The sequence below is a fragment of the Stigmatopora argus genome, chromosome 15 (genome assembly GCF_051989625.1).
Source record: "Stigmatopora argus isolate UIUO_Sarg chromosome 15, RoL_Sarg_1.0, whole genome shotgun sequence".
NCBI lineage: Eukaryota > Metazoa > Chordata > Actinopteri > Syngnathiformes > Syngnathidae > Stigmatopora > Stigmatopora argus.
This window is the reverse complement of record NC_135401.1, coordinates 9204518-9229459: the sequence shown is the minus strand read 5'-3', so window position 1 is coordinate 9229459 and position 24942 is coordinate 9204518. Positions and strand designations below refer to the sequence as shown.

Sequence of the window (24942 nt, the reverse complement as noted above, 5' to 3'; positions counted from 1 at the left end):
CAAAGTGGCAGCCCGGGGGCCAAATTTGGCCCGCCGAATCATTTTGTGTGGCCTGGGAAAGTAAATCATGAGTGCCGACTTTCTGTTTTAGGATCAAATTAAAATGAAGAGTATAGATGTCTATTAAATTTCCTGATTTTCCCCCTTTTAAATCAATAATTGTAATTTTCTAATCAAGTTTTTCTGTGTTTTCAGTTCAAAAATCATTTTTAAAAATCTAAAAATATATAAAAAAGCTAAAATAAACATTGTTTTAGATCTATAAAAAACGGAATGTTCAGGGCTTTTAATCCATTTATACAAAAAAATAATCTAAATATTATATCTAAAATAGTCCGGCCCACATGAAACCGAGTGGACGTTAATGCGGCCAGCGAACCAACCCGAGTCTGACACCCTTGGTCTACAGACTTACAAAAGCTTCATTTTCAGCATGGCGGGCTTTTTTTTTTAATTTAAAAATGACCAAAATGAAGGTCAAATTCCTTTTATTGCTAGCTGAAGTTCATCAAAATATGATCCAGGGTAATAGATGTTTTTAAGCTTGAAGTTTTAACCCTAGTATGCCACAGTGCAACTGATTCATACCCAGATTCCTCGGCGGTAGTGGTGGTGCAGACGTGGTGGCAGGTAAACCAGGCTGAGGAGGATTGCTGTTGACGATGGTGCCATATGTCTCGTTGTTGACTAAATTTGGCAGATATGAGCGCTGCTTATCCTTGGCCATGCCAGAGGCGTCGCGGCCGTGCAGGTGGGAGTTGGTGCTCGGTGTGTAACAACTGACGGGACGCTCATCCCTGCGGTGGGGGCTGGGCTTTAGTACACAAGAGGAGACGGGGGGTATTAGTAACTCAGTGCTACAGGCGTGTCTGCTTTATGAAAGACCCCCAGAAGACCAAGACTGCCTTTGGTCGGTCGAAGGGCACCTTCTCATCGAGATCCTCGTCACTCTCATCCAAGTCTTCATGCTGCAGGCACCATTCATACTCCACATGGACATGCGCATTGAATTTCCCAGCAAGTGCTTGGCTCAACTGAAAAAAAAATAATAATAATAAACATTGATGTTTTTTCAGGAAGCAACTCAAGTCAAAACAATGAGCTCACCAGCTCCTCGCACTGGAGGTGTTTCAGCCTGCGAGCGATGTCCAGCGGTGTCTCGCCAGCCTCGTTAGCTGAAGAGATTGGACAAAGGCAGGCTCAATAATAGAGCAACACTCGACCCAGTTTCCTTCCTCTCACAGGCACAAGATATTTCCCACACCAAGTCCTTTGGCCAGCTATTGCCGTTATCCGTGTTTTGTTGATGACAAGCCACAGCAGAGGAGAGATTAGTGTTGTGAGAAAGAGTCGTCATGGAGCCCAACCTCTTGGGAACAAAACCCCACAGATGTGTTTGTGTGAAAGAAAATCCATGTCTAACCCTGATGTCCATATACAGGCTTCTCAAATGTGCTAAGGAATACTATAGCAAGTGATTTCAACCCCCTTTTTACCCTTTTAACCCCCTAACCCAAATCATACCTGACCATATTTTGGACACAAATCCATCCCAAAGAAGTGACAGACAACACTTAATATTGAAATTAGATCATAATAAGCATAAGAGATTATGCACAAATATGTCAGAGGGCGCCATTTGCCTGCAATTTTGAATATAGGTGAATGAAACAATGTGAATTGACCAAATCTTGTTGAATTAAAGAACAATGGATGGGAGTTCCACAATACACTCATGTAAATGTACTACATCGTGGAGGGGTCTTGCTTACTTTGCTGTTCTGTTTGGGTGACTAACTAAAATTGCTTGTGTTATTCGTAGACAGATCAGGTAAATATATTGTCAGGATGTATACGCATTGGTCTTGAAGCATGTTTTTTTTTATTTGATTTGATGTTCCAGTTCTGAATAATACCATTAGTTAACCTATGGTTTCATATTGGTTAGTCAAAAGAGGGAGCCGGGCTGTTGTAATACAGTTTGAACTTGTTTATTGATAAAAAAGAAATTAATTGATAGGGGAAAAAATGCTCACCAATGTCTATTGAGGCTTTCCCCCTCAGCAGCAGCTTTAGGCACTCACTGTTGTCAGTCAGACAGCAGTAGTGCAGCGCCGTACTGCCTTTGGCTGTCTGTTTATCCAAATTCAAACTGCAGACAGGCACAAAAAGAGCAAAAATATTTTTAAAAAGACATGTCTTTGCTGACATAAAATACTACAATACTGAGGTTTATAATGAGATGATGTTCAAAGTGAAATAACATTGGAATTCCTTTGCAAAGTAAACATCTGTTCTCCAGCTAAAATCAACTTTAGATAGGCGGCGCCTTTAAATGCCACTAAGATAAATGAACCAGGATTATGAACATTGTTTAACAGGCTTGGAAATGAGCTGTCTTCTGATTTTTTGTTCACCTGTTCTGTGTGAGAAAGTCGACAATGTGAAGAGAGGTTCTGTCCACTAGCCTGACAGCCAGGTGAAGAGCCGTCTCTCCTTGTTCCTAAGGGACAACCAAATAAGGCAGATGAAAACCAGGCAAGACTTTCACACAGCTTGACTCATACAAATGTTGTATAGTAACATTAAGTTTTGGCGGGTGAGTGTACACGGGGTTACTGACATGTCCGTTGGCTAGCGGTATGGGTTCCATCAAGTCTACTCCCTCGGCGTAGAGCTGAATGAGGGAGGCGATATCACGCGCTTTGACGGCATCGCACAGCGTGTGGAGCTGTGAGGCGGTGTCGGGACATTTCTTCCTGGCGAAGCGTTTCTCTGTGTACTTGGCGATAATGAAATCTTTCCTCGCCGGCCTGATGGAACGTACGGAGTGTCAGTTCATCAGCAGTGTCATTCATGCGTGTAATGATGGCTGCGATGAGCGGGGTGGGAGAGCGTTTACATATCACTGGCGGGGTTGGGTTTCATTGCGTTTTCAGCACTTAAACTGGCCTCCATGATTTCATTGAAGCCTGCATTCCCGACATTCTTGGCCAGCTGTGGAACACACACGGAGAGTAGTTAGGCACCGCAGTGAGTAACATAGCTTAGATTAAACAATACCCTGCCTTAAACTACGAGGAAACATTTGATTTGGAAGAAACCCATGGGCAGGGATTTTAAATAAAACAGGTTAGAAAACCCCAGCAAAATGCAAGCGATTCAAAGTATGATGACCTCTTCTACCGCAATAGTCAAGAGTTATGGTTTCAAATCCTGAAGAAGAGCTGAGAGTACTCTACCAAGAGCTCCGAGGTGCTGAGAACATCCAGAGTGAGCGACTGGATCCTAGAATAGTGGACTCCGAGTTCCCTGTGGATGCCGGAACATTCGATACATGTGAGAATGCCCAAGTTGGTGGACAGCCACGTTGGATCTGGAAAAAAAAGAAGTAGAAACTCTTGCATTGGAATAGAGATATTGCACAGGATGATCTTTTTTAATTAAAAAACAAATGATGACTATAAAAATTAAATTGAATGGAACTAATATTACAGGAACCTGGATAAATGGGCCACATTCTGCGGCTGTAAAATCATTTAGAAAACTGTCTCATATGTACAAATATAGGTCTCCCACGAGCCATTCATTCATCTTCCGCACCACCTATCCACATAAGAGTCGCAGGGAGTGTTGGAGCCTATCCCAGCCAATCACGAGCAGCCGGCGGGATACATCTCAAATTGGTTTCTAGCCAATCACAGAGCACGATGAAACAGACAACCATTCACACTGCCACCGAATGGAACTTGTATCAATACTGCCCGCACTGAAGTAAGGCAAAAGAAAGAACCAGTGCCCTCTCAGGTTCCCACTAACCACTTTTTTTTTTTTTAAATTGAAGCCTTTTTTGTTTGTGTTGTGTGCAAAAGCAGTATTTGTGAGTAGTGATGTCAAAGCAATGACAATGACTCTTTGCTTTCAAAAAGATGGGTGGCCAGTGCTCCTCGCATGTTAAACTTGTCACTCTGGTCCACCTCTGACGCTATGTTAGAAGACGGCAAATTTGAGGGTTGACCACAATTCCAACCCCTCCCATCCTGAACTCTATCGTGCTTCTAAAATACAGTACAGGGTGGTAAATGCGGAAAATAGGTCGACTTGGATAATAAGTGTGAGAGGTTACAATTAATCACAAATTCACATGGACTTTCTGACATAATGATCCTGGAATAAAGTCACTTTTTGCAATACAAGCACAAACTATGAGGTGTCCTTGGAGAAGTTAAGCATGCCTCAGAGCGTTTTATGCTTTCAAGATAGGGACTGTGTCCAACTCAATCATGAACTGGCTTTAAACAACTGTTGAAGGACACTTGGTCAAATTTGCTTGAGGGCTCAGATGTATAAATCATTTCAAAATGCTAGAACATAAAATATGCTGCCAATCACTTCCCGTCGTCACTACTTACTGGGCGCTCCGCAATCGCAGCACACGTCATTCCCTGTCATCCTCTTCACCTCTGCCAGGATTGCCTTAGTCAACTCCTGAACGATGTTGTTTTCGCCAACATGCTGGTCGCCTTTGAATGCCTGGTTCAGGGCCTCTTCCTTGCTGTTCTGGAGGACTGAGATCCAGCTGCAGGCAGGAGAAGGTGAAGGAGGGCAGACATAAATGGAAAGTTAGGAGCAGGAGTAGAAAGTGGGTGAAAATGAACAAAGGGAGAAGTGAACGTGGGGTAAATATTCTCTGGGTAGAAGGATAAAAAATGAGGCAGTGTATCAGACAGTGCTTTATGTACAGTATGGGAAATTGAAGGGAAACATGGTAGACCAGAGCATAAGAATAAAAATGTAAAAAAAAAAGATTAAAAATGCAAGCTCTTACATTTGGCAGTCCTGGTCGTCTTCAGCCTGAAAGTGATATGTCCGGTCGTCTAAAAGTCATGAAAGTTACATTTAAACACAGAATTTGTCATTGCGTTCAAGCATTATTTTTGTTATATGTCTTTATGATGAGGTTAATCTTTTTCTTTTCTTTTTTCAACAAACACAAAACAACCTATCCTTGTAATGTTGCAACTTTAGCCAGGTATTGAAAGACAAGACAAAGAAGTACATCGCTCAATTAAAATATGGAGAGGAAAAATAATTGTTTTATTGCAGTAGTTTAATTCAAAAAGTCAAACTCATAAATTCGTTTAAAAATAGTAAAATATGTCATGGCCTCTGGTGTTGTTGTTGTTGTTTTAATTACACAGTAAATTCGCCATTTAAAAAAAAATACTGATTACTCAATAAGGAACAATCAAACCATTTATAATATAACTAACAAAGTAGGAGTGAACTTTCCCCACAATTTCTGGGTTATGTTTATGGTATACTTTTATAATAAATAAAATTTAATAAATAAATATTTCACAAATGCTCATGGATAAATATTCATAGGTTGCCAATTTCTGCATATGACAAGATTGGTATACTGTATTATTTCCAAAAATATTAATGGGAATCACTATAATCTTGCATTGTGCCAACCCCCTCTACCAAGTGTAATGAAAATGCATTTTTTCCCAGAATAAAATCATTGGTTGGAGGTCAAATAACAACACCATCCTGCTTTCTGCCCAGCAGTGACCTTCTACTTCCTTTCAGGTCTGTCAACCCAAGTTCAGGGCAGGAAGGAAGACGGGGGATGGCAAGAGTGGGGAGGAAAAATTAAAAAGAGGGGCTGAACTTACGGGATATGAGGTCAAAGCTCTTCTTCTCATCAGGATTGTGCTTCACTTGGCAGGTGAGCAAATTGAGTTTGGCTGGTGGTCTGTTCGTCTGTAGGATAGCCAGAATAGGTGGTAAAGAACTGATAACAACATATATTTGAAACTGAAGAGACTTATATAAATTGGTTATTTGATTAACAAGAAACTTAATACTGGAAAATCTAAGAATGTTGTTTGGTTTGGTGCTAGTGGAGATTGCTCACAGTGCTATGTGGGATGGTGAGGTATCCGTTCTTAGCTGTGCATTTCCTTTTCTGCCATACTTTTCTCAACCTGCAACATATTTTAGCAGAGGCATGGAGACAGAAAGCATGTTAAAACTGTAATTTCATCTGATTACCTTTACAAATGTGTGATATGTCGCTTTATAGCGTGGAAAATATAACCAAACTGTTCCACTGATATCTCTCCAAAAGTCAAGGTTTTTCCTTTCAACTGTCAATAAAACAGCATCATTAGCAAAGTTAAGACATTTTTTCTTCTGGTTGTTAATTTCCCTTGTGGATGAACACCAATTTATCAATAAACATAGAAAGTAAAGGCATGAAAAATTCAGGTCGACCGGTGGTAATTTTTCTTTTTTAATGAGAACATTTAGAAGGCAAATTATAGATAGATAGTTATTAGTAATGTCATGCTGTACCATATTTTTTTCCTTCATAATAAGTAATAGTTACATTGTTTTGTGGTATGTTATTGCTTTGGAAATGCTTTTGGAGTATTCTTTTGACTGTAGAACCTCTGGATGAAGTAACTAGTTTTATCATAAGATAGCGACCTCTTCCAGTCATAATGGATTGGACCTCGAGTGCCGTGAACAGCAGCCAATAAGTTAGGTTAAGTAAATCTCACCCGTCACTTTTTTTGTAAAGGTAGCCGCAGCGTTCAGTGCCGTGCTCTTTGTTGCCTTGTGGCTGATGTAAACTGTAGGTGGTACTCGGACGCGCCTGGGATTCCTGAGAAAACACGCACAAAGGACACTCAAAAAGGATCTTTTTATAAATTAAAAAAAAATAATAATAATGAAATGATGGCTCTATAGTAGATGCTTACTCAAAAATAAAGCGAGCAGTACTGTCTATAAAACATAACAACTTGTCAAGGCCAGTGATGACACAAATAGAATTGGATTGTTATTTTCTTTTATCTGCAGACATGCACACAGCCAAGATCTCAACTGGAGTGTTTTAAAAATGGCAATAAAAAAATTGTGATTGTGCACAGACATCTATGATTACAACTACAATAAAAACAGATAACATCAAGACATTTTTGGATCTACTTACTCTCCTAGACTTGTTTCACAAATTATGGAGGCAGTAAAAGAGGGGAAAAAAGTTTGGATAAACTTAAAATGTAATTTACAGCATATTTATTGTAAAACAGGTGACGCAATGCAATCATAAAAGTGAACATCCCCAGAGATATCACAATTTTCAATGAATTAAAGTCTCACTAAATTACACAGGATTGTGCGCTCCAAGAGCATGGCGGGATTAACTTTGTTGGAATTGTTTTATATTTCTTAGGCCGTTTGTGTTGTTTACAAAATGTATACCAATACGTTCTGATTTTAAATAATAGTTTGTGATTTGCCCCAAAATGTTTTTCTTTCATAAGAAAGTGCAAATGAAAGCAAATACTGGTAGTTTTGAATTAAAAATAAATAAAAATAAAAAAGTTATTTGCCCCGCCCCAAAAAATAGTCTACCAAAACTATTTTGCAAATTGCATATTCATGTACCTCCTTCTGCTCCACTTGTAGCGCCGTCTTGAGAACATCTCTTAACTGAGTCAGCTGCTTGCGCTCCTCATCTTGCACCTGCTTTATCTGGTGATGACACAAACACAATATAGCAAAGATCAAAGAACGGAAGCTCGTGAATTGTAAAGAAAGTAATCCTCACTGTGTGTAAATCTGTGGCTAGTTTTTCAATAGAAGGCTTCAGGTTGTCCACCGCTTTGAGACCATCCTGAAAGAAACTGAAGCAGAACACAGAATAGTTACCTCCAAAAAGTCGTATTTTTATACAAAAACTGCTTGATGGCATAAATCCAAATATATTTTGTCTTACTTGCACTGTGCATGGAAGTATTTGATGAGGTTCTGCAGCAGGTCTACTCCCTTTTTGACTTTGATCTCATTGACTTTGAGTAGATACTGTAAACATTGCCAAAACAGACTTACTTAGACAAAGCTTCAGCCAATAGAAACATTTTTCTTTTGTATATATTGTACATTCCCCAAATCATTCCTCTGATTTAAAAGAAAAAATACTCTGTCAAGTTTATGAAAGTAAATTTGAGAATAAATGGTCCAGATAATGTCATAACACCTCAACAGTGTCTGAACCCCAATGGCTGCATGCTCAAGACTGAAATATTTGTCAAGAATTTGTATTTGCAGGCTGCATGGGGAAATGTTAATTTTTTTTCTGAAGAACTATTGTTGTTTTCTCTGTCTTTTTTTTGCAAATTGTCAGGAGCCACACAAGTCCAGTTCCAGTTTTTGTCCAACTTTACAACGTCTTTTTGACTCTGTATCCGTTTTAGCTACTGCAACCAAGATGGCGCCGTTCAAGTAGCAGCCGGCGGCGGTAGCTCAGTCCACTCTTGCTCATTTTGTGTTTTTGCTGCTTTTCTGCTTAATGATTTGATTTTGTGATTCCTAATGATCCCATTTACTTTGATTTGCTTTGTACTTTGTGCTTTTGCTTTGTTGTTCTGTCTAATCACCCTCTTGCTATTGCCACAATGAAATTTCCCGAATACGGGATGAATACAGTTATCAAATCCAATCCAAACCTGAAGTGGTGAAATTAAGGATTACATCAAAGTATACCATCCAACTAACCTCACACATCTGCAGCTGGAAAAATCTCCTCTCCTTCTCCATCTCTTCAGCAATTTCTGCCCCACTGATTTCTGTCCTGATCATGCCATGCTGCCTCGCATGCTCCTTCTTCTCCTTTTCTATCTTGGTCCTAAGAAGAAGACACAAAAAAGGGTGAACTGGATGTACCTAAATTCTTTCAATGAAAAAATATATGAATAAATAAAAATAAAAACAAGGGTCTGTGTGTAAAATCATTCCCCATATGTGGTTAGAAAAGGATTTAATCATATTTCCCACAAAATAATTGACTAATATGCAAATTTATTGAGGTGATTTTACACAAAGAAGAAAATTGATTCATATTGGCAAGCAATGGGAGAAAAGGGGGGAGTGGTTCCATTGCATGCATTTATTTCATTTTTTTTGCATGTATGGGGAAAAAGTAAGCCATCTTTTAACATCAATTGCAGAAATACTGCTGCAGAAATTGCTCATGGAATGTCAAATGAATCTTTTTGAGCTACTGCCTGTGCAGAGATCAATTTAAAGATGTGTAAGGGAACCATTGCAAAAGCTCTATAATGGACAATCACGTTCAAAGTGAATGTGTAAGACCGTAGCCCCTTTTAAATAGTTTTTAACAGTCAGTATGTGCCCTTTTTTCACTTTGGGAGGAGAGTATGAAAGTTTCACACTCTCTTTAACTTGCTATTTCTTTGGCATTCCAAACTGCCTGGACATGCATGTTCCCTGCCGACCATGTTCATCATGGATGTCACTGATCGAGAAGCATATTTGCCATGCTGTTTGGCTACAAGCCAAGGCGCCAGTTGTTCAACTGATGTCGGGGGAATCCATTCACTCCCATTGCTGTCGGTTCAGGAAGTGTTTTCATTCACATTCCTTTTCTTATTTGCAGGAAAAGGCATTTTGTGTCCCAGTGCAGCAACTGAATTTTACTTGGGAGATACAAAATGCATTGCAATCCCTGAATAAATAGTACCGGGAAGTGACAAAAAGGAACTCAAATACACCAGCCCAGGAGTGCTTTTACTGGATTTTTCCCCTTCAGATTAGTGTATACCAACCTTTTTTTTGCTGCGGCACACTTTTTGCATTGAAAAAATCTCACCATGTGAAAGTCTTTTAATTTAAAACTATGTTGCCTATATTAACAATAGTCATTCTCATCAAAGTTTTATCAGCAGGAATCACACCCAAATTATTCTAAAATCAAATTTTTCCCACTGACCTAATGTCACCAAAAGTTGATGTCTGCGGACCCTGAACAATTTCCGGTTCGAGTGATGCAAAAATAAGTAATGCAATGTTTTTAATCACAAAATTGTATGACTTTTCTCCAAATATTACTTAAATCTCCTAATACTACACAAAAAAATTGTGCTCACACAGACTTTACGTCGCCAAAAGTTGATGCCCTCAAAACCAAACAACTTCCGGTTCATATTAGAGAAAAATAAGCAACAGAATGACTGTTTCACAATTTGAATCTTGTAATAGTATAATCTATAATTTAACATTCATCGTGTTTTGATTTTAATCTTGTAATAGTTCAATTTTAATCTTGTTATATACTTATACTTTTTTCTCTCCAAATATTACATTGTATGACTGTTTGGGAAACACTGCCTTAGTTACACAACCTGACATTACTGATGGTGGACAAATGCCATGCAGAATGTTTGACGTTGGCAATCAGACTGCATTGTCTATTTAAAATGTTTTGACGAGAGGATGTATTACCCTTTCAGTAAGGAATGTCCTTTGCAGCTTGTAGGATATATAAAAGGCTATAAACATCTTATTTTTTTACATGCAGAACCATAAGGATGCAGACAGTGAGAAAGTAGTCTAGTGACGAAGGTTATTTACAATATAGTGGAAGTGAGAGAAGATCGTGGGGGATTGTTGAAGGAGGCGAGAGTGGTTAGTCAAGACGAAAAGGCACATTTGAAAGTGGAAATTTTTAACTTGGCTGAGAAAGCCGTCTTACACTTTAGTTTCGTAGTCCTTCCAGGCTTTGTCAAAAGGTTTTTTCAGATCCTGTGTGGAGGAAAAGGAAAAAGGTGAAAAATGACATTTACAGGACTGGATAAAAGTGTAATCCGAGTACAATGGCTGGAATAGACATTTGACTGCATTTTCTTGGTTAATTACTTAGAAATATGTCAGACAATTTATTATAATGTTAACCCCAGAACTGTGAGGCCAAAATGCTAACCACTGAGCCGCCAAAGACTAGACATTAAAAAAAAAAACTATGGCTATAAAGCAAAACAAAAGCAGGAATGTGAGTATCAATTGAGCGGAATGCAACATGCTGGGAGTTTCCGTACTGACTAATGAGCAAAATCAAGGTGTATGTCAGGATGAAAGCCAACACAATTGAATTGCCTTCCTCATAGCTGCAACATGTAGCTGTCCCAGCAGGGAACGAGGGGGCCAAGCGGCTCCATGTGATTGTTAGAAGAACTTTCAGTTCCCTAGGTCACGCCTAGTACAGGCAATGGTTATTTTCTCATTGTGAAGGGTGAGCATCAACCAGCCACCCAAACAAAACTTTTGATTAAACACCATACATGCTGTTGGGGTGCTCATTAAACACAGACTATGTTCAACACAAGTATACAATAATGTGAGTTGCACAATTTAACAGTAAAACATATAAAAGAAAAGCTACTGTTTCCTTGATTTTTTTTTAAATTCCATGACAAGGCCTGTATCTCAGTGGAGTCATAATAAAAAAATGTGACAGTCTTTTCCTCTCAAAGTGAGCTCATGAAACACTAAAATGAGACATATATATTTTACACGGCTGTTGTGTGTATTATTTGCACTACTTCCAATAATAATATTTTTAAACAAATAAATGTTCCCATTTCAAATTAATGTGAAAAACCAACTTGTTTTTAATGCGAAGACGATCACAAAGCAACAACAAAATATGAAAGAATTAAGGAGCAAATAAATCTTAATGTTAGAGAGACCTCTGTTAAAAGTGTACAACCGCTATACTGTAAAAACTTCCATTTGTAATATACAGATTAATTAATGCAAAATCATAAGACTACCGTTGTTTTTTTCCCTATAAAAAACATTGAATTATTTAAAGTGAAAAAGCATTTGGATCTTAAGGCTGCCATTCTATTATTTACGATCCCACTATTGATATCTGCTTAGACTGCAAAGGAGTGGCTTATTCAACAACAAACCGCAGGATTAGGTTTGGTCCACTGAGCCAAATCGAACAGCACTCTGTCACTCACCCAACAGTTTAAGGGTGGATGACACCAGAAAGAGGACAGGCGTAGATCACAAAAAAGGCTGCCTGGAAGCCCTAAATTAGAGTGCACGGAAAGCTGCTAAAGCAAAGTAGAAGAGGATATATGCAGTAGATAGAACATTCTGAATCTTCGCTATATAAAACAGCAATTGCTAAAAATAAAGCACGCACACAAACATACCCAGGCAGGGCATGGTAGACCAGGCCAAGACACAGGGCACAACACTCCCTTAGGGAGAAGCAGCTTTTAGCACCCTTGTTCCCATTCTGGCCAGGAGTCAAGACAGAGGCTAGAACATCGTTGCCATGTCCTTAAAAACTGCCAGCAATTGCAAACCTACCACCTCCCATATCCAATATTGTCTCTCACACTTCCCTCAGCCACTTTTTCACTTCTGTGCTGAATGTGCAGAAAGGTCAGCAGCAGTAAAGACCGGTTTTGTACTGAGGCAAAAGTGAGCTTACACACAGGTACAAATTATAGAAAATAAATTAAACAAAAGCACAGACTGCAGCTGTCTTCTGCAAGACCACACAAGTGCAGGAGATTATGTTAAAAAAATCTTTCGTTTTTTTTTACTCAGATGTGCTATGTAAGGAAAATGGTAAGGTGGTGGTTTGCCTAGCTGCCTTCCACACAGTTCAATTCTCACTGAATCAAACATTCACAATCACCCTGCGATCATATGGCAATAAGTCAAGTGTAGTCTGTCTTTCACCCGAAGACAGCTGTGACAGTCTGCCAAAACCCTGAACAGAATAACCGTAAAAAACAAAAATAAACTCATCAATCAGAAACCACACCAAATTAAAATGGTTTCGCCTACAGAATTTTTGTGGCTATGCTACTAACAGCAATAAAACTGTTCATTGTTTTATTAGCTTAGTTTCTTTATTCTAGTCCTCAACATTTTTTTAACCATTGAGGCCAGGAAGGCTACCAGTCCTGATGAGCAGCTCCAGACTACTGAGGGACTGTGCGGATCACCTTGGAAGAGTGATTCTGCATATTTTTAACCTCAGCCACAGTCTGCACAACCTTGTGTGGGCTTCCTGTGTGTGGTTCCAGTTTTAGCTAGGTCTACATTGTCTTTTCCTGTGTATGTGCTTGCGACTGCTACAAACTGAATTTCCCAAATGCAGGATGAATAATGGTTAATCTAAAACTGTATTAGCAAGGGTCATTACAATGTATACAATACTTAGTAGTGCTGTAATGGTACACTAAAATGTCATTTCCGTTTGGTTCGTTTTTAAATCCACTGTTTGGTTAATTTTCGATCAAAAAAGGCAGGGAAAAAAACTCAAAATGCTTTTCTTTTTAAAAATCTATACAATTCACCAACAACACTTAGATGGCCATGCTGAAAATGCCACAGGACTTTGGCTCTGGACATTTTATGAGGGGAAAAATGCCTTAAACAAAACCGATTCACTATGCAAGAGAACCGAAATAGTTCTGTTGCACCCTGAACTTTTAGACAAGAACTGCTTTCAAAAAAACTACGCTTACTGCTTTTTAATTTCAGATAAATTGTACAAAAGGGGTCTCTAATTTTTTTGTTTTAAACACCGCAAACAGAATTTATCCAACCAAAAACCGTGGGCTCTACTAGTCTACTGTATGCCGAATAAACAGAGATCTGTTTTTATCTAAAATCTCAAGCAGTAAGCAGGAGTGCGTGGTTCACGAGCCAATGAACCACAATGGTACGGGGCTCAGCTGGACTCTTGTGGCTCCATTCAGAGCCACCATTGCCCTCTCATCTCACGCCTTACTTGTGCAAACACAGATGATTCTACAGTGCCCAACCAACCACAGTCAGGCTGATGCTACCGAGAGGGTCAGCTGCAGAAATGACATCATGATGGTGCCCATTATGATAATCCCTGTTCGCACACCCAACTTGGAGACTCAGCACTTTCCATTTTCCACTGCCTGGGAATATATGATGTCTGTTTATCTTCAATAGGGACAGCGTCAAGTCCTATAGGAACCCATTCATAATCAATTTGCAGGAACTACCCAAAACAAAAGCCTAAATTGTCTTTGTTGGCATCATGAACAGAGCTATAGTATAATACTATTTTAGGGATGTTCCAAAAATGTGACTTTTTCAAATTATTGTTTTACTTCTGATAGAAGTGATGCTGCAAAGCTAAAAAAAAGCACAGCAGGTTGGCAGGCTCTTTTTCATTTACATTTGAATGAAGTGTCACACGGAAAGACTTTTGTTTCCCTTTCTAATTGTTCGTATTCCAATTTCCCCGAGGTCTGAAACGCATCTTAACTGTCAAGCATTAATGAGTATAAAAGCTTTTAGACAGGTTTCCTGGTAGCATTTCTCTACTCTTGACTGCACTTTTTATACACAGAAAAAACATCTGAGTGACATTCATTGTACCCAGTCTTGACTTTTTTTCCTTTTTAAAGACTTCTCCTGTCGTCTTTCGTGGCATTCAATTCAAATTGCTGTCCTTTTTTCACTATAGTCTCAACTGCTTGTCAAGCGAGTCTGGACATGTTCCTGTTTCCCCATCGGCTGACAGGTTGGCCACGTGGGAAACCCATGCAGAGTGATAATGGCGAAAGAGGAAGAGGCTGGAGGTGAGAATAGATATGGGAATAGAACTGCATATTGCCTTGAGTAACGCAGTGAGTGGAAAGGTACTCACATTAGAGAGGATGTGAGGGCACAAAAGTTCACAGTTCCTTTATCTAAATTCATTAGTGTAATGAGAATCACTCATGGTCCCCAATTGGCTGTAAGTGGTCAAGCATGACAATAGAGCAGTAGAAAGTGTTTTGAATTTCGTATTTGGGAAGAGAGGTCCAAGAACAATGACAGGAAACCATGTCGCTTGAAAAACAAAACTGATTTTGAAAGAAAAAAGTACAGGCAGAGACAAACAGTTTTGAGACATGGAGACAGACCATGTGGTTCAGGGTCAGGAGGACAAGTTTCTGTAGCAACCAGCCTCGGAGCTGATTTAACTTCATCATACTGCCACCGTAGCCAAAAAATGTGGAGTAAAAGTTCACAAGGCCAGGGAAGTAATAAGTCTGTGTTTGCTGAAGGCTAGACTTTCTCAAAAACAAACTAGTAAAAAATAAGTACAGATGTTCCTGCCACACAAGTTGAAAGAAAAAAAAATGATGACTAAAATGAGTATGATTATTACACAGACTGTGTGGGGCAAGACAAAATCGTGTACAAAAGAAATGGTACAAAATTAAGTATACGTTTTAAGAAAGCAATTTTTAATTTAAACTTGTTTTGGTATGTCTGCAAATGTTTGACCGCTTATAACAAGACCTCAGCGTTTCATTGTCAGCTACATTTTCCCAATGGCTGACTGATTCAGATGAGCCAGGTCACCAAAGGCAACCTTAATGTAATCTCAGTTTTCATCGATGCAACTTTCTAAATTTAAATAATTAAATTTTTGAAGACATATTTGAAAAGGGCTCGCGTTTTCAAGATCCAAGGTTAAATCATATTGACAGGCGGGACTGTATTGCCAATTAAAATGGAGTTGGTGTAAACAACCTTTTCATCCTAGTCATGCAACCGTGTAAAGAATGCAGTCTATAACAAAAGAGCCATTAGTTAATTCCTCCAAACAACCACAATTCCTCAAGTATAATTACTCTTTCACAGCTGACATCCTCCAAAGCTCTCCTACTGCTAAAATGTCCACCAATGAGATTGTTACATTTCTCACAGTCAAAACTCAGCATACTGCTTCTAACACAATGAATGAATCATCTCAATTATAATTCACAAACAACTTCCTTGTTGGTAATTTACCCCATTCACAAAAGTTTACATGTAAAGTAACACCAAAGTAACAGAGCAGTTTTCATAACTTACCCCTTTGACTCCTTTCAGATCTCCTTTCAGCAAGCTGTCCAGAGGAAATGTGATAATGTTGTTCATGTTCTGGAACTGAAATAAAGAGACAAACATGCTGAAGTCAAGTGCTTTGTGTCTAAAATATTGGAAACTAGAGGTACAATCAAATTATTAGCAAACAAAAGATTATCAAAACAGGTGACAATTATTTAGATAACTTATTTATTCTTAAACAGTTCCTTGTGATTACATCAAACTGAAATGGGATGTAGTAGCGGCTTTTGGCCACGTCTATAGAAAACCAAAGCTTCAGACACACACCAGTGGTCCAGGGGATTGATACCATTACAAACAAGATGATAATCTTCTCCCTTGTGGATTTTAACCCCCATCGATTCCATATCTACTTACCCGACCGACTCGTCACAGTACACACTCACCAGATTTTTAAAGAGTGCAGTGAGCTCCTTGGTGAAGACAGAGAACTTCAAGAACGCCGACCCCAAATCAGGATCATCTCTGCACACACAGTTTTCTCCAAATTTCTCCAAGGCCTGTGTGTACTGCTCCTCATTCTCAACATGAGCTAGAAAAATAAGACATACATAAATAACCTGGTCGGTTAGGTTGGGGTACACAGTACAGGGAGTCCTCAAGTTCTAATGTCCTCAAACTATGACGTTTCACAATGCCCATGTCTCCTTCGTTAGTCCATAATCATTGTCTCGGTTTGTGTGCTGAGGGCATATTTATCTTTTTCGCTCTCCTTTTTTTTACATTATGCCCCCAAATAAGTCTAGGATAGGAACGGAATTCATGAACTCTGTATGAGGCAATGTTTCCCTCCCAAAAATGTCCATTACATGCAAAAAATATAGCAAAACCTACTGTTCCTGGAGTTTTGAATGTGAATAATTTACCACAGCACACTCACCTGTTGTAGTTATTTGGATTTACCAATACAAGGAAAATGACCTCGTTTGAAATGACTAACGATTTATTAATGTTATTTCTTGACAACAATACTTGCACTTTAAATCAATCAATCCCAAATTTACATATATTAAACAAACGCACCAGAGTGAACAGAATCTTTTATTTTATCTAAAGAACACCTTATCCACATGACTTCTTGGATGAGATATAAAAAAAAAAGCTAATGCAATCAGGACAGCAGCGGAGCTCAGCGGGAGCTCTGGGGGGCTGTTGCTATAACAACCATCACTCGAAATATGATGTCTGTATGTGTGACTGTGTGTATGTGTTTGTGCATGTTAGGTCCCGGTAGGTTAGCGTTTCAAGGAAGAAGAGAGGAGGAGCATGCAAAAATGAAAAGGTGAGCGGTAAAACACACCTGGAGTGATGACTCACCCAAACACATACACACCAACACAGACACACACACACACACACACGTACACAGTACATTAAAAGCAGTCAGACATGTGTCAGCTTTGTAGATAGAGCGGGATAGCATAATGTCTGCGGCTCAGAGATATGCGGTCTTATTAGCTGAAAGCCTTTACGTCACTAAGTGCAGAACACATCAAGGCAATCTAATTTAAGACACAAGGTCAAACCACACAAGGCTTTCAGGAAACATCTTACAGCATGAGGCAATGTATCCTTTTTTTTGGACCCAAGATGCTATTGCTGGTTTATTCATCATCTACGACTAACCACAACTAACCTGACAGGCAGACAGATCCCTGCGGCAAACTCTTTGCTTGCTCAATTTTCATAACATTCCCAAAATCTCCTACCTCCCTCACAGCCTTCCAGTAACTTGCAGTTAATCTTCGGCAAGTTAACCGAATCTTTTTCTCATCACTTCTGTCTGTCCTCTGGTTCACCCTCTTCCTCATCATCCTTACTCACACATCCTTCAGGAAAAGGCAACTCGAGGAGAGAGTGGACGCTGAATGTTGAGGCAGTTGCTGTTGAAACTCCCTGTGCTCATTAGTCATGTTTTTAGCGTACTCTATGGGGAACATAAGGAAACTTTCATTGCGTAAACTCACGGAGGGAAAAGAGTCTTCTCCATGTGTCAATATAAAGCATCTTTTACTCTCTGTTATCTCTTTTGCAATCTTATGTTTCCGTTTTAAAGAGTGGAAGGTTAAACATACTGTGTACTCTCGATACAAGAATGCTTACTTTCATGTTCCGCTGTATCTTCTTCAAACTTTTTAAGTGCTGAACTGCTCCTTGTAGAGATATTTACCTAACCATCTGAGGGTGGCACAACCAGTTTCTCGCACAGTCAGATACTTTTGAATAGTTTCTGTTTCATTAATGAATAAAATCACCATTTGAAAATGCATTTTATGTATACTTGGGCTATCCTTGTTTGATATTTGAACTTGTTTGAAGCTCTTAAACATAAAAGTGGGGAAACTGCAAAAATAATGTGGGAATTTGAGATGGGGGCTAGTACTTTTTCCACAGCAATCCATAGACAAAGAACCATTCACAAATTAACTGATGAAAACAAGTTTCGCAGAAGAAGTTGCAGAAAAATTTGCCTCACAGAGATTCTCAAACTCAGACTTTGACACAGATGTGCTAACAACGCCTACCATATTAGAGCCATTTCCAAAAAATAAAATCTACAAAAGTTTGGAAGGCCTAAATATTATCTTCTGATTTTAAAATAGCACAAGTGTGCTTTCATAAATATTCTTCAACATGTCTATATTTGACTTAGGAGATTGAATAGGGTTTCAAGTATGTGACTTGTTTTTTTTTTACAAACACATGAGACTCCAGGAAGATTTTTGTCATAAACTTTATAATAACAAGAGTTAATGCAGGTGGTTGGTTAAACTATACCAGCAGCCCAGTGACTTATGTACTGTTTTTACTGTAAACAACCTGAGCGATTTCTCATTTTGTTGTCACAGCTCAATATTGTTTGCAGTAAAAGCAAGCAACTCTGACCTGCTCCTAAATCTAGGTACACTTAATGATTTTTAAAAGATTCTTATTAAGCGAGAGAGCCCACACAAGGAAATTAAATTGGCAGATGACAAACATCACACCACACATCAAGACATATGTCATAATACAATGACTGGCACATGAAGTGCTGCATGATTCCATAGTTCATCAAGACTGATGAAAGGAAGACATAGTAGTAGAAATATAGGCAACTAAGGTAATTCTTCGTATATATAAGGTTAACTATATTGTGGTTACAAACTCTAGTCCTCGTCACTCAATCAGTGAATAACCTATGAGCCTCATTACACAAACATTCAACATTACGATTCGCTGATAATTTATGATAATCCCAACAATCTGGCTTTAGATGTCTTTAATCCAAATATTACAAATTCTCAAATTAGTTCACTCATTATACTGTATTACATGTACCCCAGTTCACTCAAGACAAAAATTGCTCATTCAAAGAGGACTAGTTAAAGGGAAAACTAGAAAATGCCCAGAGTCTAGTGATGCGCATTAATGAGTGACGGGAGGTGAGAGCCGGGGCGCCTTAGTGGCCCTCCCAGCTGTTCCTTTGAGAGGCTGGATCAGACAGCTGCACAACAGAGCTCATAGTGTTCACCGAAAGACGTGCTCAGCACATTGTTCACATGACTCTCACCCTGGTTCCCTCTCTTTCTCACCATCAGCGGGGGCTCTGTCAGGCCAAACAAAAGACGCTGGAATACACTCAGCGCTAGTACAGCCAATAAGCTTCCTAACAAGCACACATACAGTGTGGGCATCCTAGCACTGTTTGAACTAGAATATGTACATGTTCTGACTACTAAAGCAGCCTTTGTGTAAGAACTTCTGTGGGGATGAAAAGACACCCACTTTGAGAACACAGAACCTGGGCAATCAACAATATCTCCAGTAACCAGTAATGGTGGGCAAGATTCTTGATTGACTAGTTGGAGAAACAAAGTAACTTGAAAAAACAGTCTGTTTTTTTGGTGTGTTGGTTTTTGTTTTGGGGAACATTTCTATGCCCAGAAGTCTAGCTCTGATGTAACTCACTTTTCCACAGCGGACAGCATCTTGCAATTCTTTGGAAGACAATTAATCAACCATTAATTTTTAACTTATACACTGGAGAGTAAAGCTACAGAAAGGTGGCTAATATCTCATGCATGTTCGACAACTTTGATAAAAATATTCTTTGTATTACTAATGGAGGATACTTCTAGTAAATAGCATAATTTGAAAAATAGGTTCCCAAAACAGTTACAAATATAAAGGTTTTTGTACCCCAGAATGTGGTGCCCCCACTTGGCCCCAATGCAAGTTAAATGTCAGAGCAAAAATAAAAAACATAATTTAATGCTTTCTTTTTCATCCCCAGTCAACCTTGACCAAATATAAAAACAAGATTATTGCAGCTTTTCCATAATCCTCCTGTGATTTAATTAAAAAAAACATTTTGACTTCAAAGTTAAAAAAGTAGCAAACTTACCCAAACCAGACGTGTAGATGGACTTCACTGACTTTTTCATTTTGTATAGAACGCTACGGTCCACATCTAAAGCCTGAAACAGACAAAAATTAACACAATAATGTGAGTGCAGGAGGACTCCATTCAAGTAAAGCCCGCTGAGATTTACAGTTTAGATTCTGGGAAATTACAGTAATTTATGTCATCATTTCTTCAACACGGTTTTTAAAAGAATAATACAGTTCTTGGTTTCAGAGTTATGTGTAAATGTTGCTGCTTTGCACTTCACACTCTGGATGCATGTGGCGGGCGCACTCTATGCACTGAATTCACACCAACTGCAAAGTTATACATTATTCACACCAGAGCTAAAAATAGACACACATTACCCACCGTTATTGTATTGAATGGGATGTGTGTTTGAATGGGGTTTGTGTTTGAATGCATAAGCTGCTGAGAACAGTAGTATGCTGTTTAAACACTCACGAGAGACAGATGTGAGCATGTCCAGAATGTCTACTCATGTAACTTAAGTAACCAAATACCTTAAATTGCGGCTGGTCATTGTATGTTTAACAAATGCAGCTAAGACAGTGTATCACTGTACCAGTGAAAATTGTGTGAATATAAGGGAAAGGGGTGGGGCTGAAGGTTTATATTGGGTTCTTTATACGTTATTAACTGTGAACGCTCAAGTGAGAAAAAAAGGGTGTCATGTTTACCTACCCTGATTTCCCCATGTAGTACCTAACATGTATCAGATGCTCCAATCCAGACACTTTTCATACAAGAAAATGCGTAATGACTCCTATTCAGCCGCAATATCTACATAGTACTGTACACGCACACATAAGAGATGAATCTGTCAAATAGTATTGAGTAAGGAAGGCTTTGTAATAATCAATCGATATATTTTTTTAAATAGGACACAATCTGCATGAAAAATATGTTTTTTTAAATCATAAAGCATAATGTGGTGCGAACCAGGTCTTACTAAATCACATCACTTTTTCCAAGTAACAGGCTTCTGTAGTCACTGGCATTATGGGAAATGTTGATTGGTTAGCATCAAAATTCCGTGATTTCCTACTTTCGTATTTTACTGTGTAACTCCACCCTAACCGTTTCTTCAAATTATTTAACAATGTTATCACATGCTTAGGTTTCTCGTCAAGTCCTGAGACTCTAGCGAGAATTGCAATGTGAAAGGGAACCGGACATAACCAGATAGGGCCAATCTATTTTGGTCCAGACCAAAGAAAGCAAACTATGGACTTTACTGGTGTGAATATGCCGCGAGAGTTACGATGACTGAACCTCAAAAGTAGAACATTGGAAGTACTAAAATCTGGATTCAAATTTTCCTTTTTTTGGGTATGGGAACATTAGGCATTGCATTTCAGTGCTGATGGATCAGCTAAACCTCTGCTTGATCGCTATATGAAGCCTGTATGCCTTTGCATGATTCTGACCAGTTTAAACTGTAACACACTCACGCATTCGTAGAAGAGGACGGCAAATCGTCTCATTGTGAAAGGAGGGATAACTTTCTCATGTTTGCACTCTTTGAGTTTAAGGCAAGGGAAGTGACTCGACCCTCTTGTTTGTAGCAAAGGCTCTAAAATTAGCTGGTTTTAGCCCAGAAACGATTCCCAGGGGAATTCCACTGCCTCGGAATGCTTCCAAACAGTAAAAAGAGAATCTTCACATAATAAATCTGCTTGACAAAACACGCCTTGTCAGTGTTTTCCTTGATAGCAGCTTGCGGTTGACCATTCAGCGTATCTTTTACTCAACTGGAACATCATTATGACTATCAAAATTGTGGTTACAATGAAGCAGGCACCATCTGTTCCAAGACATCTAGATGCATGGTAGATGCGTTGTGGATCGGGTCACAAAAGCTGTTGCCATGGAGCTCCATTCACTTAAAGTTTCAGAGTAATGCGTGTTAAGTGAGTGGGACATTTCCTCTAAGTGCATTTATTCGAAATGTGTGGTCAATTACTTTGAGCGTGTAATTTAACTGAAGCACATTATCTCGCAGTCACTGAAAAATGATATATGGCGGTCCTCTCAATTTCTGTATGCTAAAATCTTACTCTGTCTTGAGGTTTTGAAAGGGGAGTGCTCGGACAGACCTGGCAGCAACCCCACCATCCCGGGTGGGATGGCACACCATCCATTCCCCAGTACACAGGGTGGTCCTCCAGCATATCCGAGTTTCCCCCAGCCACCTTTTGGGAATAGAGTGCCCCAGCCACCTTTTGGGAATAGAGTGCCCCATCACCACCACACATCCCATCCACCCAACAAGGTCTTAATGGCCCTGTAAGCCCAAGCATGGGCAGTGGACTCCCACCCAGGGAAAGCGAGAGCCTCACACCATACTATTGCGAGCAGCACATCAACTACAGCCGAGACAGGAGCAGGACACCAAGACAGAAGAGACGAAGACGGGGCAAGAGAACGAGATGTAGCCAATGTGGGATGGAGGAGAGGGAGCTCAGCATCAGCCCACCCCAACCATCCGGCCGGACAAGGAGTAGGCCCTACCCAAAGAGCTATACGTACCCTAAGAAAAGTAGAACCCATGAAATATTATTGAGCCAGCAGCTCCATCCAGCTGTTGTAAAACTGTTACTCTCTTATCCTTTGTCTGCTGCCTAACACATTCCTGAACAATTGCATGTTGGAATGAATGAAAGACAAGAGACCTGGCCTCATGGTTAGTACCACCGGAGTACCTTGCGATGACAACATGTCTGCAATGCAAGATAGTCTGCCACTTTCCTCAAAGCCCCAGTCGGCATTCTGCATGAACATAAACAAAAAAAAGCAAACCAACTAAAAGCCACATAGTTCAAAGCGCTGTTCCATCAGTAGTATCAGTACCATGTGAAAACACATGGTCTGATGTCACTTTACAACACTTCTATTAAACTAACTTAACCCATTATGCCTCCCTCCAATGGAGGTCGTGTGACTAAACAGTCTGACAGATGATGTAGAAGACGGGTAATAAAATGGGCACATGCATTATGAAGGCATCTTGTAACCTTTAACTCAATAACTTTTAAGATGTTGGCAAAAAATGCAAACAGACTCAAAATATGCTAAACTCTGTACAACTGTAGTATATACAGTACACAGATTGAATAAGGTTCATCCAAACATTCTCCCTACTGTGTGACTGTTTTCTACCGGTGTTCCCCCAGTCAGACAATACTGAATTACCCGGCTTGATATGTTGGAAGTCTTTGTAAACACAGCAGCGTGGAAAAGCTGTGACTCATTCAAAACAAATGTCAAATATACAGTTCCACTTTACTGGTCCGGAATAATCCCGCAGGCCCATGCTTGAGGATGAAGCGACGCTATGGTCCCGTAGGGTTGCTATAAACATGTTTTGCCCGTAGATAAGTCTGAGCAAGGTATGATTAGAAGAGAACTGACTTGATTTTTGAGAAATCCACAAACAACTCTTCTGTATTCGGAGCAAACAAAATTAACTTATAGGGAGATTGGCATCAATATAAGACAATTTTAAATCTGTACTGTTACCAATAATGCAACAGAGTTTTCCTTTTGTAGTGATGTTTTTTTTGTAATCGTGCTTAGTGGTGGTATTGAGTGATACATGCAAGGATGAGCAATTGGGGCCCATGCCATAGTACAATACCATTGTCCTTGGCAGATGAAACAGTTTGTATCTTTTTACTAGGTCAATCTGCTGTAAACATAAGAAATTGTGTGGTACTGTGCACCAAGATTTTTCACTTGGGAAAATTTTTAGGTCTTGCTTGTGTCACAGTCTTTCATCACAACTTCAACATTGTTTAACTGTCCCAGTTACCTTTCTAGAGTTAACGTTTATAGTTCCTTAGCAAGCACTATGAAAGGAGGGGCAGCTCTATGGCCTGCTGCAAGCTGCCAAAAGTCACACAAGGATGTCAACATCAGCTGAAATGCTAGGAGAAAACTAACTTCCATGTTCACTGTCAAGTCCTTTTGCATTTCACAAGGTTAGCGAACCTTGGAGAGCCATTTGCTTCATTTGCTTTTCCCAGGCAACCGAGGCATTTCATTTTTTTTTTGTATCGTTCTGGTTAAAGTTGAGTTATGAGCCCGAAAGCATACTTCAATCCTATTTGTCAGATGATGAAATGGAAAGACAGCAGAGAACTGATGGAACCTTGTTCACTTTGAGTAAAGCACCAGGTAACTCATGAAAGTACATTTCGCGGGACCATATGTACATTTTTTTTGAAGAGGAAACAGTTGACCTCACCTTGGATACCTTTCTTTGACTCTTTCACATGGACCTATGCATAAACACCATGGTGTCAGACCAGCAGTGTGAGCAGTTATTGCACTTTTAAATAGTGCATGACAGCACTTGGGAGAGTGGTTAATGAGGTGCACAATATGCGCATCTCAAATCAGCTGTAATATGAAGCAGCATTGCAGTCTCAAAAAAGGAGCGCACCAATATAACTGGTTCTTAATAACTGATGAAATCCCATTCTCCAAAAAGCAATAATCTCATGACAGCTGAATTGGCCTGTGCAATTAGACCACCAGGCAAACAATCTATTTTGAAGCATCTCAGCAAAAAATACAGAAGTTATTCCTTGGTTTAGGTAAACAGCAAAAATGAAAAAGATACACAAATGTGGAATAAAACAGAACCTTTTGTTAAATTCGAACCTGGTCATCAAAACTCTAAAGGGGAAACAAGTGGACCAAAATTGTTTCAACGGTTGTGCGACGGTCGGCATGCGATCAACAAACTAAGTACTTTA

General features: G+C 39.3%; 1 protein-coding gene across 3 annotated transcripts in view; it reads right to left on the bottom strand.

Moving 5' to 3' along the window:
• Positions 1-24942, bottom strand: part of asap2a (ArfGAP with SH3 domain, ankyrin repeat and PH domain 2a) — a 37822-nt gene that overhangs the window by 4678 nt on the left and 8202 nt on the right. For all 3 annotated transcript variants that reach the window (XM_077620856.1, XM_077620854.1, XM_077620855.1), the window contains 21 exons: positions 20159-20231; positions 16158-16303; positions 15736-15810; positions 10571-10620; positions 8575-8704; positions 7796-7881; positions 7628-7703; positions 7465-7551; positions 6573-6676; positions 5924-5993; positions 5682-5769; positions 4829-4877; positions 4413-4579; positions 3243-3376; positions 2903-2997; positions 2624-2813; positions 2418-2503; positions 2037-2152; positions 1108-1175; positions 927-1034; positions 589-814 (listed from right to left, as the gene is read on the bottom strand). In XM_077620856.1, the coding sequence (XP_077476982.1) occupies positions 589-814; positions 927-1034; positions 1108-1175; positions 2037-2152; positions 2418-2503; positions 2624-2813; positions 2903-2997; positions 3243-3376; positions 4413-4579; positions 4829-4877; positions 5682-5769; positions 5924-5993; positions 6573-6676; positions 7465-7551; positions 7628-7703; positions 7796-7881; positions 8575-8704; positions 10571-10620; positions 15736-15810; positions 16158-16303; positions 20159-20231 (2224 nt within the window). The remainder of the gene's footprint in view (positions 1-588; positions 815-926; positions 1035-1107; positions 1176-2036; positions 2153-2417; positions 2504-2623; positions 2814-2902; positions 2998-3242; positions 3377-4412; positions 4580-4828; positions 4878-5681; positions 5770-5923; positions 5994-6572; positions 6677-7464; positions 7552-7627; positions 7704-7795; positions 7882-8574; positions 8705-10570; positions 10621-15735; positions 15811-16157; positions 16304-20158; positions 20232-24942) is intronic.